Source organism: Callospermophilus lateralis, unplaced genomic scaffold (genome assembly GCF_048772815.1).
Source record: "Callospermophilus lateralis isolate mCalLat2 unplaced genomic scaffold, mCalLat2.hap1 Scaffold_177, whole genome shotgun sequence".
Lineage (NCBI taxonomy): Eukaryota > Metazoa > Chordata > Mammalia > Rodentia > Sciuridae > Callospermophilus > Callospermophilus lateralis.
The window spans coordinates 24,200-43,775 of record NW_027512821.1 but is presented as its reverse complement, the minus strand read 5'-3'; the positions used below and the strand labels follow the sequence as shown (position 1 = coordinate 43,775).

Here is a 19,576-nt window from a genome sequence, read left to right as displayed (position 1 = left end):
AGTTGAGTTGTCTTCCTGATTTATTCTTTTTATAACTCTGTAATTATTTTTTATATCCTTAACCTGGAGTGAGTCCATATGTAACATTTCTTCTTTTCCTTTGGGTTTCCTTTTACTCTCTCAATTGTGACTTTTGATAAAGAGAAGTTAATTTTAGTATAGTCAATTTGTCAATCATTATCTCTATTGTTAGTGATTTCATGTCCTATTCAAGTAGTCTTTGCTACCCCAATCATGAAAATATCCTCCATTATCCTCAAGAAGATTTATTCAGAGCTGAGGATGTAGCTCAGTGGTAGCAAGTGTGAAACTCTGATTTTGATCCTAGCACTACAAAAACAAAACAAAAAGCTTTTATCAGTCCATGACCCTTATAAAATTAATTTTTGTGTATGGTATAAGATAGAGATTAAAATTTACATGCTGGGCATGGTGGTGCATGCCTGTTAATCCCAGCCACTTAGGAGCAGGGGGGTTGCAAATATGAGATCACTCTGAGTAATTTAGACATGTCTCAAAATTAAAAAAAAATACACACAGGAAAAAAATGAAATTTACAATTGCTTCAGTACCACTTGTTGAAAAAGATAAAAATAATCTTTCCCCAACACACTTAAGCAGCACCTTTATCATAAACCAAGTCACCATAAATTCTGGGGTCTGTTCGTGGACTCTTTTGTCTCCATTTGTCTTTCTGTGAACCAATATAACACGTGTAAATACTATGCCTTCTTTTTCTTCAATATCATATTTGTTATTTTCACCCTTGACCCCCAGACAAATTTTAGAATCAGACTGTCAATTTCTATTGAAACATCTACTGGGGCTTTAGTTAGGATTGCATTTAATCTCTGATAAATTTGGGAAAAATAATAGTCTTTGAGTTTTACAGTCCATTAACATATTTTTTTCCTCCATCTATTTAGGGTTCCTTTGATATTTTTCTCAGTAATATTTACTAGCAGCAGCAACATGTCTATGACAATGGATACATCTAACTCCCAGATCTTATTTTCTAAATCCTTCTTTCCTAACAGGAGCCCGACTTCTTCAGAGAAACGGTTGGTTCCAGATCTGAGACGGGAAAATCATAAGCCTGGAATACCTTGCTATACCAGAAAATAAAGAAGTACTCAAAGAATTGTATTCATTTTGTCCAAGGGACATGGAAACTAGCTTGAAAGAGCTCCAGTGGTCATATATGGTACAATTTTGAACACTGAAATAAAGATAGTAACAGATTATAGCACATTGTATAAAATAGGAATCCATAAATTCATATGATATAAATAAATTAATTTAAACTCAAAATTTTATGGGGAAATGGGATATTACATGTCTCAAAGGAAAAAGAGTAATGTTATGGTTGAAAAGCTAGCAGATACCGTCTTCATCAAAGTTAAAATCACCAGAAAAAGCTCATGTAATAGAGCATGCTATAATCCCAGCAACTCAGAAGACTAAGGCAGGAAGTTTACAAATTTGAGACAGCAGGCCTCAGCAACTTAGTGAGACCTTGATTCATATTTTAAAACATTAAAGAGCTGGTTATGTAGTTCAGTGGTAAAAGCATCCTTGGGTTCAATCCCTAGTATCACAAACAACAGAGACCCTGTCTCTAAGTAAAATATTAAGGGAAAACATTCATTTCCTGATTTTTAATGGTTGCCTGGTGATTAGCTTAAAAAAAAAAGTCTTTGCAATGAACTAAATGTTTATGTCCCTCCCCAGAATTTACATGTTGAAATTGTAATAGTGGGTAGTGTCTTTGGGAGATGATTAGGTCATGAGAATGGAGTCTTCACAAATAAGATGAGTGTTCTTATAAGAGGGGCCTCAGAAAGTTCCCCTGTTCCTTCTGCCATGTGAAGTTACAGTGAAAAATTGAAAGAGGGCCCACCGGGGCTGGAGCTGGGGTTGGGGCTCAGTGGTAGTGCACTTGCCTGGTATGTGTGAGGCACTGGGTTCGATTCTCAGCACCACATGTAAATAAATAAAATAAAGTCTATCAACAGCTAAATAAATAAAAAGAAAGAGGGCCCTCATAGATATGGAATGTGGTGACAGATCATAAGACTTCTCAGCCTCCAGAATAATGAGAAATAAATTTCTGTTATTTATAAGCCATCTAGTTTCTGGTGTTTTACTATAGCAGTCTAAACAGGGTTGGGAAATGTACACTAGAATATTTGTGGGGTTACTGGGCATCATGTTAGCAACTTACTCTCAAACTGGTCAAATAAAAAAGTTCTTTGTACTATAAAAATAAATAATAAGACTAAGGAAGCTGTAATCATTCTGGACTTGGGAAAGTGTTTATTTGGAGTGTGGTTATGTGAATCAAGGAGCACAATCCTCTTCCAGAAGGAATGAAGTCTGACCCATGAGGACCTTCCTTTGTTGTCATCATACAGGTTCTAGCCATGAATTCCTTGAGGGTAGAGCACTACCTCTTCTTTTTTGCATCCTGGATGAAGAGGTGAGTGGTTTTACTCCATCACACACTCTCACCATAGGCTAGAGTAATGAGTCAATCAGTGTGGACTGGGACCTCCCAAACTGTGAATCATAATAAACCTTTTCTGAGGGAGATTGGGGATACAGCTTGCCTCATATGCACAAGTCCCTAGCACTACCAAAATAGATAGGTAAACAAATCTTTTCTCTTTAAAGGTAATTATCTCAGTAATTTTGTTATAGTGAAGGAAAGGTGAGTGACAGATATGCTGTTCTGGTTATCTATTTCTGCATATGAAATTGCCTCAAATTCAGTAGTTCAAAACAACCACCACCTTTTAATTTCTTTATTTCTTTGTGGCACTGGGAATCTAGGCCAGGGCTCATGCATTCCAGGTAAGCACTCTACTACTGAACTACAGCCCCAGTCCTTTTTTCCGTATTTCTATCGATACATTATAGTTGTACATAATGGTGGGATTTTGTTACATATTTGTACACAATATAACAATATAAGTTGGCCAATACCAGTCCCCAATATTTCCCTTTTCCTCCCCTCCCCCCTCTCCCTGGTCTTTTTACTCTACAGATCTCTTTGATTTTCATGAGATCCCCTTAACCCCCACTTTTCCTTTTCTTCTTTAGTTTCCATATATAAAAGAAAACATAACGACCCTTGACTTTCTAAATTTGGCTTATTAACTAATGTTCTCAAGTTCCATTGATTTTCCTTCAAATGACAATTTCATTATTCTTTATGACTGAATAAAACTCCATGTGAATATACACCACATTTTATTTATCATTTCATCCACTGATGGGCACCAAGGCTGGTCCCATAGTTTGGCTATTGTGAATTTTGCTGCTATAAACATGAACTACCTTTTTTGGGTCTTACAACTTGTGGTTCAGAATTTGACAGGATTTGACTGAGCAATTTTTCTCTTCTACTAGCATCAAGTGAGGTCACTCTATGCTGTTCCAACTGGCAGGTGGGTTGGTCTGTAGGGTCCAAAATGGACCCAACAGGGGCTGGGGATGTAGCTCAGTTTGTAGAGTGCTTGCCTTTAATGCAGAAGGCCCTGGGTTCGATCCCCAGCACCAAAAACAAACAAAAAACAAAGTGGACCCAACAAAATTTTCACTACCTTTCAATACTCCCGCTTTGGGGATTAAGTCTAATAAATGGGCCTTTGAGGGACAGTTAAATCCAAACTGTAGTAATTCCCAACTACCTGTGGAATTCCACAGAGTGGGACAGGATTTGTGGATATTGCAGAATATCCACAAACTACTTGAAAGAAAACAGCTTGGCATTTTTAAAAAGAAGATAGAAACAAACCATGTTGTATGGGGTAATTGAATTTGATAGAAGCCCAGCAACTTCCCTGAGGAAGCTCCCAAAGGCAGTCCAGACAAGGAGTCCTGGAGTCTTAGACAACAAGAACTCTGGAACAGCTTCAAGTTCAAGCCCACCCCTGCCCCTCCCCCAAGAGACACTGTGCTAATACCCCTGAGAATAACAATGGCCACTGTGTTACCACAGTCGCCTCTTCCAGTGGTTGTGGGTAAATGTGATTCAGAAGTAGGCTGGAAGGTGAAGCATCAAATTTCATTCTTGAGAGGAGCTAATCCTGAGGAATGTGACCTGGTGGCAGCCCAGAGGAAGACCTGACCTTTGTACAGGCTGGGGGGAAATGACTTTTCTCTGCCAAAGCTTTTACTTTTGAGGAAGGGTCACCAGGATCAGATGAAGAATTATGGTTTGGATCAGCTATGGTTTGGACAGGGAAGTCAGAGGAATCTAACAGTAAATGGGTCTAGAATCAGAACCCAAGTGGCAGTTAAGAGTGCCTCCTCTAGCTTACATCCTGACAGCTGGATGTAAGGGACCCCTTTCTCAGACATTGAGTCCAAACACACTTCTCTGAAGTTACAGGTGGATTTCCAGAGGAAAGTTTTCAGGCAGGAAATTCTCCTAGGATATTTTTGCTTCCAAGTATCATATTTGCAACTCAAATTACCTTAATCTTAGGAAAGAAAAAGTCTGGGAGTTATTTACTGGCTCATACAACTCTATCAGGTTCAGCTGGATCCAGAGGCTAAAATCATGCTGGGAAACTGACCCTCTATCTGCTGACTGTGGGACACCAACCTTACAGGTGACTGAGTTACACTTCCCAGCTGGGTGCTGAGGCGCTCAGTCACAGAAATGGGTGTGTCTTGCTACAGCCCCAACCCGGCAGCTGACTCTGTATTTCCTGTGCATTACTTCAGGGGAGTAAGACAGTGAGCAACTCAAGACTTTCCTCTCATTAGCTCAGCCACCTCAGAGGAAGGAAAACATCTCTTTTCCAACTGTTCTAGAAAAACTTGAAGAACTGAGTCTCACTGGACTGGTTTGGACTACCAGCTCATTCCTGAATCGTTGAGAGAGATCAGGATGAGATTTGGTCATTTTGAATTTACCTTTAGATTTAGGGAGGGATGAACCCCATGTAAACTACATGGATTGAGAGTGTGAGGGAAGTGGTTTCCTAAAGACAAATCAAGATATTTTTACCATGAAGTGTGTGTGTGTAGGGGATGGGGGAGCTGGCTTCTTGGCCAGTAGCCACGGGTGGTACTCTCTAGAAAGACAGGTGGGCTACAGTCATTTTTCTCTTGATTTTTTCTTACAGTAATTCCATTTTGAACCTACCCAAAGAAATCATGATTCTACCCAACTGAAGTAGAGTCAGAAATTATATAGTCTCAAAATTCCCCATGTGGTTCTGCTAGGCAAAAAGGTTTAGAAGCCATTAATCTAGTGGACAATTTTTTCTCTGTTCCCTACTCAAAATCAAAAGCAAGTATGTGTGGAACTCTAGTTTACTAAATTAGCAATGCTTTTTACTCAAAGGAGGTCGACATAAAGAATAGTCTTTTTTTTTTTTTTTTTTTTTTTTTTTTGGTGGTGTTGGTACTGGGGATTGAACCGAGGGTCTTGTGCTTAGGCAGCAAGCACTCTACCAACTGAGCTACATCTCCAGCCCAAGAATAGTCTTTATATTTTGAAACCAGGGAGAGGCAAGCGTAAATTAATGAACCTGTTTCAAATCCCACTCTACACCTGCCCCTAATCCTGGACAAATAAGAGGTAAACAGAGATGGCTCCTAAATGACAAAGATGTTGAAGCACTAAGCTGCAGGCCCACCAGGGCTATTCACTCAAGGAATTACTCATTAATTCCTATCTCAGGAGGTAGGAATCTGTCACTGTGAGGGGAAGCTGCTGAGGACTCTACATTGGAAAAGGTGCTTAACATCACCTTGGGTTAGACAAGGAAGGATGTGGACTTGAGAGGACCCAGTGCTAGGTGGAGGAACTGGACCTAAGTTGAAAATTGATGTTAATTCCCTGTGCATGAGAATTTAGGACAAGCTGGAGATGGATTAGCTGCGATGATGGAAGGTGGAGGGGGGGTGGGTAGGATTAGTGGTGGCGTCAAATCCCATCCTCTGTAACTGATCCTAGGGTGCTGATCATTTTATTACTACTTATTATCATTTTTCATATCTCTAGTGCTCATTCTTTGGAGGTTGTACATTCTTTGGAGGCTGGAGCCCTACCTCCCACCTTTTTGGGTTCCCACCACTTAGCCACCACTCAGGACCTTGTAGGTTATAGTTTCTCAAATAATATTTGTTCATATGAATTTTATAATTTTGCAAATTTTTTTCCCTCCAAGGTCTTGAAAAACAGAGCTGACTCCCCAAGGAATCTTTAGGGAGACAGGGAGTCTTTTCTGGAATGAGTAGCCAGAGAATTCTTCCTGAAAGGTGGAATCAGAACATGGGGCCAGTACAGTGCCTGGCACAGAAAAGGCACTCAGAGGGTCACAAAATTAATGAGGCCTGCAGTGGGACCAGAGAAAGGGATGCGTTTCTGAGACACTGTAAAGTCTTTATGACCTCAGGAATCAAATCAAACAACCACCCCACCCCACCCCAAACAGTCTGAGTTGCAGTGGTACCAGCACAGTAGCTAAGTAGAAGTAACAGCTGTAAATTTGGGTCTCAAGAACAAAAAAAGGGCTGGGGATGTGGCTCAAGCGGTAGCGCGCTCGCCTGGCATGTGCATGGCGCTGGGTTCAATCCTCAGCACCACATACAAATAAATAAATAATGTTGTGTCTGCCAAAAACTAAAAAATAAATATTAAAAAATTCTCTCTCTCTCTCTCTCTCTCTCTTAAAAAAAAAAAAAGAACGAAACAAAAAGAAATGATAGTACCACCCTGGCTATTTAATGAAGAATGTTTTGATGAAAGAAAAATCAAAAATAAAAACTTACTGCCAGTGCAGTCAAGCAAACCTTTCCGGTTCTGTAAAAATACTAACAGTATAGTATGATGCTTGAATACGAAGCATCATACTCATGGAATATACAAGCATTGTTCCAACATTGTAAGATTAAACAAAATCTTACAATAACCCTTTGTTGATGGTCTACTTTTACAGACCTCAGAGAAATTAAGAAATTTGCTTAAAGGCCACAGCTCCTAAATGGAGGGAGTGGATTGGAACCTAGACCTGAGTGACTCCAGAAGACAACTATGAACCTTCACACTGTCTCTTTTAAAATAACAAACATTTCCTGTGCTATTTGTAAGATTTCTTCAGCCTGGTGTGGTGGCACACACCTGTAATCATAGCAACTTGGGAGGCTGAGGCAGGAGGATTGCAAGTTTGAGGCCAGCCTCAGCAACTTAGTGAGGCCCTATCTCTAGTAAATATAAAAAAGGGATAGGGATGTGGCTTAGTGGTTGAGTTCCTCTGGGTTCAATTCCCAGTACAAAAAAAAAAGACAGACATTATCCCTTTGATAATGAAGGAATCTGGACCAGTCAGCCTCTTGTTCAGTCCCAGGGATAAGTCCCTCTCAGGAATGAATCGTGTAAATCAAAATAAGAAATATCCCTATGATTTATGTCTGAGTCTAGGGACCAAGTACTCTCTAGAGGTTGCTGGAGGCAGACAAAAATGGTCCTTGGAGCAGAGAAGAGATATCTGTGTGGCTTTAGGGCACAGAACTGGAGTTCTGAAGGTCTCTTTCCCCAAGAATCTTCGGGAGCCAGGTTTACAGACCTTCTTGGTATAGGTCAGGCACAGAAGCAACCTCCTAGCCCAGGACACGAGGGTGGGAAAGCAGGTGTCTCTGAGAGTCTGTGCTCACAGTGCAGAATCTGGACAGGGTAAGGGACATGTGACATGAGGGCACTAGAGAAAGACCCAGTCATAGCGGCAATCTCTGGCAGCCACCTGCCTGGTTGAGATGGAAACGCTGATTCCAGCTCCAGCCCCCAGACAGGCTAAGAATATCTCAGCCGAGCAACAGCCCCCACCCCCGCCCTTCTTGATCTGCTCCTACATCTGTAGTGCTATCCTGGGCACCAGTGAGGATATGGAGTGAGGGTGATGCTTGGAGCATGGGGCGAAGGGGAGGAGGCCAAAAAGAGGCTTGGTGCTGGCAGGAGAAGGTGAACTGAGAAAGGCTGGGAGGATTAGACAGAGAAAGCTGTTCTCAGGGGCAGCCAAGGAAGGTGGAGGCAGGAGCTGGGCAGCTGAGGAGGAAGGTCAGAGATGAGGACTGGTATGGATAACTAGAAGGGAGACATAGCTCCCCTGTTCATCAAGGAAGGAATCAACTCGTGGCAGAGAAAAGGAGCCTCCAGCTCACCTCTATTGTTTCTGTTCCCTTCATCCCTTCATTCTGCGACCTCTACCGTCTTAGCATTGCTTGATCCCTTCTTTCTGCCCTGGGGCATGGCATTCCTCCTGGTTCCTGACCCTATTCCCTGTTTCAAAGAATCTGTGTTTGGGCTCCTTAATTAAGTCCTTCTAGCAAGGAGCTTGCTATTTGCAAGGAAAGAAGTGAGAATGTGGGTGGGGTCTCCTTGCCCACAGTTAGTGGCACCTCCTTTGTCGGTATCATCTCTTTGATCACCCCTCTCCCCACCCTCCTTTTACCTACGGAGGGGTTCTACTCCCCTCCACCTACCTACCCAGCTCTCCTGCGGTAAGGTTCTCAGGAGAGGGAGGGAGACCAGGGCTGGTGCATACCTCCCCTTTGCACATCTCAGGAACTGAGGGTTAGGGTTAGGGGTGAGGAGCCACAGAGCTGGTGAGGGTTGGGAAGTAGGATCCAAGCATCAGATGCCCAGGCTGGGTCTCCATCCTGGCTGCTTTAAGATTCTGTGTTTCCATTTGACTCTGTAGAGGCCCCTGGAGACTCAGCATACCAAATGACCAAAACCTGGGGTCTCCAGCTTTGATGTCTATGAGAAGACCCTGGACCTCAGCCTTCCCTCCTGTGCCTACCTATCTTTTAGGGCTCCTCTAAAGCCTGGAGGGACCTGGGAAGATTTCCATTACTAAGAGCCAGAGCTCCCTTCCCTCTCATCACCTGGGTTGAACTGCAGAAGTGCAGGCCTCACAAGGATGCTGTGCACACAAAGACTGAGCCTGTCAGACAGAGACAGATCAGGGAGAGCCAGACAGGGTTGGAGCTAGATAGCCAAACAGATTGGTAGGCTAGATTCAACTTAGAATCCAAATCATAGAATTGGGAGAGACTTTAGGAATCCTCTTTCAGTTCAATTCCTGAAATGTTATTTTATTCTTTTAATATTCATTTTTGTCTGATAATAAAACTTAAATGTATAGAGTCTTTGCATTTTAATATGAAGAAACAGAGGCTCAGAGAACTGAAATGACTTCCTCAAGGTCATACAACTGGGTAGCAGTGGACTAAAATTCCTTCTCCCACCCCCTAGACTATGGCCCTAAAGAGAGGAAGGAAGGCAGTGCCAGAGGAAGGAAGAGCCGGGCTGCGCTGCCTGGAGACATTCCCTTAAAATAAGGGCTCATTACCCAGGCAGGAATGTGAGTGGATCATCTAAGGTGAAGCTGGTGGTGATCTTCAACGATAAACCCTGTACTGCTATCACCTCAGTCCGGGCCTTTCAGCTCCTGGTCTGGGCCTGCAGTTGTTGCCTTGAGCCTCAGAAACAACCAGTAATCTGGACAGGGTGCTGTTCTAGATAACCTGAAGAGACAAGGGGACAGACAGGGAGCCAGGCCTCAGGAGCTTTCCCATCTAAGGGAGTCTGACATAGCCAGCCCATCCCTGAAGAGCATGCAGGAAACGGACAAGAAGCAACATCCGGACACTAACACATAGGGGGAAATCACAGCATACAGACCTTAAATATAACTCAACCAAAAAAGCACACTGGCGGGAGGGGGGTTGTGGCTCAGCAATAGAGCACTTGCCTACATGTGCACGAGTGCTACCCTGGGTTTGATCCTCAGCACCACATAAAAATAAGGTATTATGTCCAACTACAACTAAAAAAAAAAAAAAAAAAAAAAACACTGGCAGATTGGCAGATGTGGCAGGGAAGTCATTGCCCTTCTGTAAATTCCACCTGCTCCATGAAGTCTTCCTGGTTTCACTACCTTTATCTCCTTTGGTCTCCACCTTGTAGAAGTAAAAACTCCTTCCAGCTCATCCATTAGAGCCTGCAGCTTACATATAAGAGCAATACTATTGCTCTTTGTGGATCTGTTTTAATTAGTTTGTCTTTTAAAATTCTATTCCAGTGACCCAGGAGACTGAGGCAAAAGGATCACAAATTGGAGGCCAACCTCAACAACTTAGTGAGGCCCTAAGCAACTTTTTAAAATTATTTAATTAAATTAATTATTTAATTACCATACCCCCAGTCATTTTTTTAATTATTATTTTTTAATTATTATTTTGGGGGTATAGTTCAATGGTAAGCACCCCAGGTTCAATACCCCATACCCACCCCCTCCAAAAAATTCTATCCATATTCATCTTGCACATCTTGAAATAGAAACCAGAGTCTAGCCCATAATCAGGTTGTTAGGTAGCAGCTGCTGCTGAGTGTAAGAGGTTGTAGAGGCTGAAGTCAGAGCATTTGGTCCCCTCCAATAACTCTAGAAAGACTCCCTGGAGAAACCGGGATTTCAAGAACTTGACAGAAGGCAGGGTGGTAATCTGAGAGAGAGTTCTGGCCAGAGCAGGAGCTCAGAGATTGAGGAGAGAGGCATTGTGTGTGAGGCAGAAAGAGGGTCTGAGGCAGGGCAAGGCAAAGAGTGAGAAGGAGTGAGACCCCTGGAACTACATGGTCTAGGGATCCTGAAGCAGAGGAGGCAGTTCTTGATCCTGATCAAGAGAACAATAGGAGGTCACAACAGGGCCTGGAGTGGTGATGTCGGTGGTGTTGCAGGGAAGATCTTGTTCTAAACATTACCAGCAAAAGGCCTTACGTCAATGAGGGACTCCTGGGAGCAGTGCTGGGAGGGCCCACGTGCCATTCAGATTCACGTGCCCAGTGTTTCCGCCAGCGCAACTCAGTCTCTGTGGGGCCTGTCCTTAACTACCGGTGAGCCAACTGTTCCTTGGGTGTCAGATAAAGGCTGACTCAGAAGGCCTTGTAGGAGGAAGTGGGGCCAATTACAGGAGTTGAAAAGAAGGAACATTTCCCTACAACTGTGGAGAGAATAAGAGATTGAGCAGGCCAGCTTGGGCTGCAAGAGAATAAAAATCAGATCCAAGAGAGCAGGAGCAATCCTGTTGAGAAGATACACACTGGGTACTGAGTCAGGGAGGAGGTACAAGTCTGAGTGTGACCATGGTAGTCAAGATAGCCAGGCTGCAGGATTCCAGCAGGGTGTGAATGAGTAGGGGCCAGGAAATTGATGAGAAAAGCTGGGGCTTCTGGTGGTTGGACCTGCAGCCCACAAGGATTCTGAAAAAGCCTATCTAGAATGAAACACACACACACACACACACACACACACACGAATGTGTGCACAAACTGATCTTCATAGCAATGGATCCTTGGAGCTGTGTGGGTTCATGAAGCACATGGAGACAACTCCAGGGACAGTTCTGAGGATTTTACCCTGTAGACAGTCTTCTCTCCCCATCAGGCTCATACCCACCTACAAGGCCATTTAAGAAAATAGAAGACTCCTGTGTTGGGAAGCTACAGAGAGCAGACCAGGAGACAGGTGCTACAAGGCACATAGAGCTAGCTGGGCTCAGGACCTGCAGGTAAGGCCCAGAGAGTCCAAATTCCTGGACAAAGATCTGGTGGGCACTGAGGAGGGAACAGACAGACCCGAGACAGAAAAGGGTAGGACCTAACCAATCAGCCTGCAGCTGGAAGTTAGGCAGCAGGGCCTGTGCAGCAGGATGAAAACCCACCTCAATCTGGACTGGACTGGAGGTTGACCAACCCTCTTAGGCCTCCTTCCACACAGGAAGCCATGTCCACTGTCCAAGCCTGATTCCAATTTTCAGCGTTTCCCCAGGGATCAATCATCCATCACCCACCCAAATGTGAATCAGTGTGTGCTGGTGGGGACAACCAGGCAAGACGAGCTGCCCAGGGACCACAGCCACAGGCTCAGCTGCAGGGACATATTCTGAGGGTCTTGCTCCCCTGAAGCAAAGACCCCCAAGAAGGCAGACTCTGACCTGCAGGAAGTCTCATCATCGGCCAACACCCCCTCACAGGCAGAGCAATAATGTGCCTGCTGACAGTCCTTCGTAGTGGCGGCGGGGGGCGCTGAATCGACCCGACGGCCAGATTGGAGAAACCAGTGCAGTGCCAAGGAGCTGGGACCTGCGCCTCTGGATGAGGGCACTCTCTGCCACGCTGCCCTCCTACACATAGATGGGGGCGGGGAAAGAGAAGACTGTTCCCATGGCTTCTCTGCTACCGCGAATCCAGCGCATCAAAACAAGCTGATCCACCGCCCTAGGATTTGGAGAAGGTGGTGGGAGCAACCATTCTCCCCACGCCCTACCTCTGACCCAGAGAGGGACCCTCGAACGAAGGCCACCTCCTGCCCCTTACCCACTTTTCCCCTTCGCGTGAAAGGAAAGGACCCAGGACAGAGGGTGGGAGCTAAGGCGGGATTTGAGATTGATATCTGATATCCTATTGGTCAGAGGAGCTGCCGATCAGAAGGGCAGCTCCGTGAGGATTGGCTGCGTGAGGCGGGGCGCGGCGGGGCGAAAGAAGGGGCCTAAGGGGTGGGGCTGACGCTGCAGCTGGCGCAGCTCAGACTCTGAGCAGCCGCCGCCGAACAGCAAAGCAGCTCCTTCCCCCGCCTGTCCGCGCGCGCGGGCCGGGGCTAGGCCCCCCACCGCCGGGTCCCCCGGGGCTGCAGCAGCAGCGGCGCCGCCCGCGGTTCCCGCCGGGGCCCGGGCGCCGGCCCCGCTCTGCAGGATGGGCACGGTGCTGTCGCTTTCCCCTGCCTCCTCGGCCAAGGGCCGGAGGCCCGGCGGGTTGCCGGAGGAGAAAAAGAAGGCGCCGCCCGCGGGGGACGAGGCGCTGGGGGGCTACGGGGCGCCGCCAGTGGGCAAGGGCGGCAAAGGCGAGAGTCGGCTCAAGCGTCCGTCCGTGCTCATCTCGGCGCTCACCTGGAAGCGCCTGGTGGCCGCATCTGCCAAGAAGAAGAAAGGCAGCAAGAAGGTGACGCCCAAGCCAGCGTCCACCGGTCCTGACCCTCTAGTCCAACAACGCAACCGCGAGAACCTTCTCCGCAAGGGCCGGGACGCCCCCGACGGCGGTGGCGCCACCAAGCCCCTGGCTGTGCCAGTGCCCACAGTGCCCGCGGCTGCTGCCACCTGCGAGCCACCGTCGGGGGGCAGCGCTGCAGCCCCGCCGCCAGGCTCGGGTGGAGGAAAGCCGCCGCCGCCACCACCCCCAGCTCCGCAGGCGGCGCCGCCGGTGCCTGGTGGCTCGCCGCGGAGGGTCATCGTGCAGGCGTCCACAGGCGAGCTGCTCCGCTGCCTGGGCGATTTTGTGTGCCGACGCTGCTACCGCCTCAAAGAGCTGAGCCCTGGCGAGCTGGTGGGCTGGTTCCGCGGCGTGGACCGCTCGCTGCTGCTGCAGGGCTGGCAAGACCAGGCCTTCATTACACCCGCCAACCTGGTGTTCGTGTACCTGCTGTGCCGCGAGTCCCTGCGAGGGGACGAGCTGGCGTTGGCAGCCGAGCTGCAGGCCGCCTTCCTCACCTGCCTCTACCTCGCCTACTCCTACATGGGCAACGAGATTTCCTACCCACTCAAGCCCTTCCTCGTGGAGCCTGACAAGGAGCGCTTCTGGCAGCGTTGCCTGCGCCTCATCCAGCGGCTCAGCCCGCAGATGCTGCGGCTCAACGCCGACCCCCACTTCTTCACGCAAGTCTTTCAAGACCTCAAGAACGAGGGCGAAGCTGCCGCCGGCGCCGGGGGTCCACCGAGTGGGAGCGCGCCCGCAGCTTCCTCGGCCGCCAGGGACAGCTGCGCGGCCGGAGCCAAGCACTGGACTATGAACTTGGACCGCTAGGGATACCCAGGGGCCGTGCCCGCCCCCCGCCCAAGTCTCCGACACAAACTCGGACCCCCCTCTCTCCCGCCCCCGGGACTCTCAAGCCACCGCCGGTGTTACCGCCACTCTGGGCTGGGCGGAGGAGGAGCCGCTCCTGTCCCGCAGGGGAAGGTGGAGGCTAGGACACCAGAGGCCATGGTGTCTGGATTTGCTGGGCGTGGGCTGGGAATGGGGGATGAACACTGGAAGGGCACCCCAGCCTCATCCTTTCCATCTGTCAGTGTCCTTATCTCTTCATTTCTGCCGGGTTTCCCCCTTCCCTGCCGTGCGTGTCTGTAAGTCCATCTCTCCTGTCCCCCCCCCCCCCGCATTTCTTCACCTTCTTTCTGTGTCTTCATCTTTCCTCCTGTCTGCACTTTCATCTCTCCCTCTCCCTTTGCATTCACCGTTCCTTGGGTGTGTGTTTCCATCTCCACCTTACCCCCGTGCCTGACTGTACCCCCATTGCCCCCGGTTTTTCCTCCTGCACCTGTGTCCCCATCTTCCCTTCTGGATCTCTTTCTCCTTGCTCCTGTCATGTGTGACTATTTCCCCTCCTGTTTGCCTTCCCCCTCTGCTTGTATCATCTTGCAATTCTTCCCCTGAGACCCCTTATCCCCCTCCCCAGATCAAAGGGACTGTTAGTTTTTAATTTGGACCAACTGAGGTGCGACAAGAAACTGCAGTCCCAGGCGACCAGACAACCACCAGAATGGTCCCTTGCCCCACCCCCACCGCCTCTCCCCACCTTTTCCAACGTGTTGCATGCCGGGAGTTGGCGGGGGATGGGGGCGTGGAGGGACTGCTGGCTTCTTTCAGGAGGCTGAGATTGGGGGCAAAATCAACCTGCAAGAACACCCCGGCGGCGATGGCCTCAAGTGGGTGGGCGGCAAGAGAAAGAAAACTCTACTATTTTGAGGGAGGGGTGTCCCTCTTCCTTATCCTTAGGTTTCTTGTTATCCCTCTCCCCTTTTAATTTATTTCACTGTTTCCGGAGGGAGGGGGGAGGGGGGTTGTTGGGCCGAGAACTGTCCGAGGTGCTGAGCTGGGGAGGGACCGGAATCTTCCCGGGAGAGTACCAGGAACTGGGTTGGGCCTGGGGCCGTGTCCAAGGTGCCAATGATGCGGGCCGACGGCGCGGGCCGCACTGTCTGTCTGTCCGTCTATCCCGGAGAGAACTATAAAGCGCTGGAAGCGCCTGCACATGGTTTTGCGCCGGCCTTTCTTTGGGCCCCTGGAGGGAGGGAACACAAGCGGAAATGGAACTGTCACTGGTAGAGCAGGAGGACCAGATATAGGGGTCTACTGGGGAAGATCAAGTTCCTGAGAGCTGCTACCTGCTGACCCCTCCCACATCAGCTTCAATTTTACAGAGTAAAGTGGGATAGCCAAGGGTTGAGGCTGAATCCACAATTCCCAACCCAGCCTCCATCTTGTCAAACTAGCTCCTCATAAATGCCCAGGCCACTTAGAGACAAGAGGTAAGGACAGTAGAAGTCGTTTTCCTTCCATGAGGTGACCCCTTGAGGAAGAATTAACTAGTCACTATTGCTGCTTTTCCTCTTTCCCTACCATATAGTGGATCTAGAGTCCAGTTAGGTCCGTGTTCACTGTTCCCAGGTGGGGCCTGATGGCTACATTCAGCTACCCCACCCCACCCACACCCCCACATGTGTCCAACCCTCACCACTACTGGGCAGCTTGGAGGCTGCTTTGGTTACAAGCCCACCCAGGGCAGTCTTGGGAGGCCCATCCCTGCTTCCAACTCAGACCCTGAGTCAGGGAGGCACAGAGATGAAAAGAGGAGACGAAAGCTATTTTTCAGCATTGGAACAAGAGGGAAAATGAGCTTTTGGCTTGAGATCCCTGCTCAGCTGCATGGCAAATGGCTAAGTGCTCTGGTTATTGTTCCAATGGCTCAAGGAGGCCTGGCTTCAACAGAGCTCTTGAGACTCTAACCCCGATCACCACCGTGGCCTAGAGGAACCAAAGAGAGAACCAGGAGGGGTTGGCCAAGACCAGGCCTCAGGTTCGCTGTCCGTGGTGCTGACAGGCACGTTTGGGCAGGGTGGGGACTTGTATGGGCAGGAAGAGTTGGGGACTCGGTCGCTACTAGATCTTCTGGATAATTTAGAAATAGGGTGTAAGGTATTTTGATGGCGAGTTACAGAAGTCTGGCCCGAGACCCCAGCAATGTCGCTTTCCACTTGCCCTCCTGAGAGATCAAGACTCGGCTTTCACCCGTCTTCAGCCCAGAGCTTTAGCACCCGGCCTGGACCCGGAAATCCTCAGTCCAGATTTGTGAATCGAGCTGGGGGGGGGGGGCTGGCGGAAGAGAAGGCGGGAGCAGCCACCCATTGGCTGGAATTTGGCGCAGTCAGCGCGGTGCCGTCATCTCTCCTGGTTTCGGAGGAGGGAGGGAGGATCACTTGGGTCACTCCGCGGCTGTCGCCATAGTAACCAGACTGAGAAAGCAGGGCCGCCTCTCTACTCTCCCACTTCTGGCAAGGGAGAAACAATCCTGGTTCTCTAATTTGGAACTAGTTAGCGAGACTTGATTGAAATTTCTGAGTTAGAGGAGCCTAAAGGGAGTGATATGGAGACGGCAGAGCCCAGGCAGACCCGCATACATCCTGCCCTCCGGAAGTCTCTAAATACTGCCCCCAACCCACACATAACACCTACACCTACACACACACACACACACACACACACACACACACGCGCGCGCGCACACACACACACACACCCCTCCTGGAATCTGTGGTCTGGTACTGTGGACCCAGAATGAGAAAAAGGCCTTAAGGAATGGTGTTAACTTAAATCTCACCTTCCTTACCATGCCCCAAAGCATGAGCCACTACTTTAATCCGATTAGCTGTGAGGGACTGTAGGAGGATCAACACGAAAACACGTAAGAATTATTCTCCTGGGTCAAACTTGGTCAGAGTTCTGTTTTTTCCAAAATGGTCTTTTGGGGAGGCAAAGGGAGAAAAGAGTACGTGTAGAAACAGGATAAGATGACTTTTCTTTACTGCCCAGGAGTGAACCTGGGAGAGGTGAGTCCAGGCTGGTGATGAGGTGGTGAAGAAGGCCCAGAGTCTAGAGAGCCAGAGGAAGAATGGAGATGGAGGATGGGAGACAGAAACCCAGCTGGAGCCGTGACTCAGCACTTCCCCTCGCAAAGAGCGGGACCACTCTTCCAGCATAGGGGCAGCCAAAGCGGGGAAGGGGAGAACAGGAAAATAAAAGGATGATAACTGGTGAGCCACCCCTTTGCGTGATCCGTGCCGATACATGCATTGACACATAACCAAAAGGACACATTTTAACCCAGAGCAAACACACATGCATTTATACTGATTAAGGGTCATTCAATCATAATGTACTCTCATATTCACTCCCCCCTTCCCTCTCCCCCTTCCTGGAGCAGAGGACATTTTGTCCAGAGATCTATGCTCGCCTGTCCCTAGAATACCTTGGTACTTATTGGAAAAGGAGAAATGCAAAAACTTGCGGGTGGGGTGTGTGTGTGTGTGTGTGTGTGTGTGTGTGTGGTGTGTGTGTGTGGGGGGGTGTTGTCATGGTAACTGTTTTGTCTGCACAGCAACCAGAGCATCTGGCAGGATCCAAGAGGACATCCTATGGGTTCTGCCCACTGGGACTCTGCTTCAGACACCCAAATGGGCACCTGGGGAAATTTCTATAACACAGCCTGTCAAAGAGCTCCTCCAGGCAGTTCACCATGATTAACTAGAAGCCAGGTACAGGCACCTGACCATCTTAATCTCCCTTTAAGTGGTATTCCTGATCCGTTGACTGGAGTACACCCAGACGTGTTGTTTATAATCACTCTGCCAATAAATAAAGACCAGGGCTGGGCTCAGGCACAGCAGCAGAGCACTCATGTGGCACGGCGAGGCCCTGGGCTCCATCCTCAGCACCACCTAAAAATAAATAAATAAAGTGAAGGTATAAAAAATATTAAAAAAAAATCAAAGACAAAAAGAGGGTCCTGAAAGCAGTGAGAAAAGGAGAAGATGACCCAAAAAGGCCTTCCCAAGGGCTATCGTGGGTTTCCAAAGGAGACGTCCCAGGACAAGGCGAGTGGGGTTATGTGTTCAAAATGCTGCCAGAACTAAACTGCCCACAGAGAACACTGTACCCAGCAAAGCTGTTCTTCAGAAACGAAGGAGGGCCTGGTGTGCGTGCCTGTAATCCCAGTGACTCAGGAGGCTGAGGCAGGAGGATCATGATTTTGAGACAGCCTCAACAATTTAGTGAGACCCTCAGCAAATTAGTGAGGCCCTATCTCTAAATAAAAAATAAGTCTGGGGATGTAGCTCAGTGGTAAAGTGCCTCTGGGTTCCATCCCCGGTTACCAAAAAATAAAAAAGAAATAAAGACTTTCTCCGGCAACAAAAGCTGAGGTCATTCATCACAAGACCTGTCTTACAAGGGACGTTAGGGAGTTCTTCAAATAAGGAAAGTCATAACACGAAAACATATGAAAGTGTGAAACTCCCTGATAAAACTAAGTGAACAGTGAATAAACCATGTCTTGAGTATGAAGGTTAAAAGACAAAACTATTAAGATGATAATTGATACAACTATTTGCTATTGGATATGCAATATGAAATGTAAGTTATAACACTGAAAACAGAATGGGTATTGTGAAGTAAAAGTGTGGTCGTATTTTTTTGTGATCAACATTAATATTGGCTTAGAGTGGCCTGTTCTAAGATGTTCTATAAAAGCCGCGTGGTAACCACAAAGCAAAAATGTATGGGGTTGTAAGGAATAAAGCATACTACTAGAGAAAATCATTTAATCACAACAGAAGATAGCAAGAGAGGCAGGGAAAGATCCACAGAACAACCCACAGGTGACAGTGTAAGTCCTTACCTATTAATAATTACCTTGGATGTAAATGACTAAATTCTCCAATTGAAATGGCTGAATGAATAAGAAGACAGTACTCAACAATATGCTGCCTCCCAGAGACTCCTCCACCATTACACACGCATGGGTTGAAAATGGTGGTTGGAAGAAGATACTCATGCAAATGGACACCAAAGGTGCGTGCGTACATGAGCTGCTCTACCCACATCAGGTAAGAGAGACGATAAGTAAAAACTGTAAAAATAGAGAACAAGGTGGTCATTCTGTAGTGATGGAGGAATCAATTCTTCCAGAGGATGTAACAGTTGTACAAAACGTGCACCTGACATCAAGCACCTAAATACATAACGCAAGTAACAAAAGGTCTGAGGAGGGAAGTAGCTGCATACAGTGATAGTAGGAGACTTCAACACCCATTTCCAATAATGGATGAATCATTGAGACGGAAAGTCAACAGGGAAATATTGGATCTGAACTACACTTAGGCCAAATAGACCTGATAGATGTGTGTAGAACATTCTACCAAGAGCAGCCGGACAACTTTCTTCTCATGTGGAACGTTCTCTAGGGTGAATCGTATGTTAGGATTGACAAATGTAAGAAGACTGAAGTGTCACATAAAGTGTCTTTTCTGGCTCTGTCATCATGACACCAGTGATCAGTAATAGGAGGATTTCAGAAAAACCTCAAGTACATGGAAAGTGAAGCGCACGCTCCCCAACAACCAATAGGTCAAAGGGGAAAGTGAAAGGGGATGTTGCAAAATATCGGAGACCATC

At 47.7% G+C, this 19,576-nt stretch overlaps 1 protein-coding gene across 1 annotated transcript; it reads left to right on the top strand.

Annotated features, from left to right (window-relative positions):
• Positions 1-12,769: 12,769 nt before the first annotated feature.
• On the top strand, positions 12,770-13,873 carry LOC143388654 (cyclin-dependent kinase 5 activator 2-like). The gene has a single exon (XM_077108158.1). It carries the CDS (start codon positions 12,770-12,772, stop codon positions 13,871-13,873), a length of 1,104 nt encoding a protein of 367 aa, XP_076964273.1.
• Positions 13,874-19,576: the final 5,703 nt, after the last annotated feature.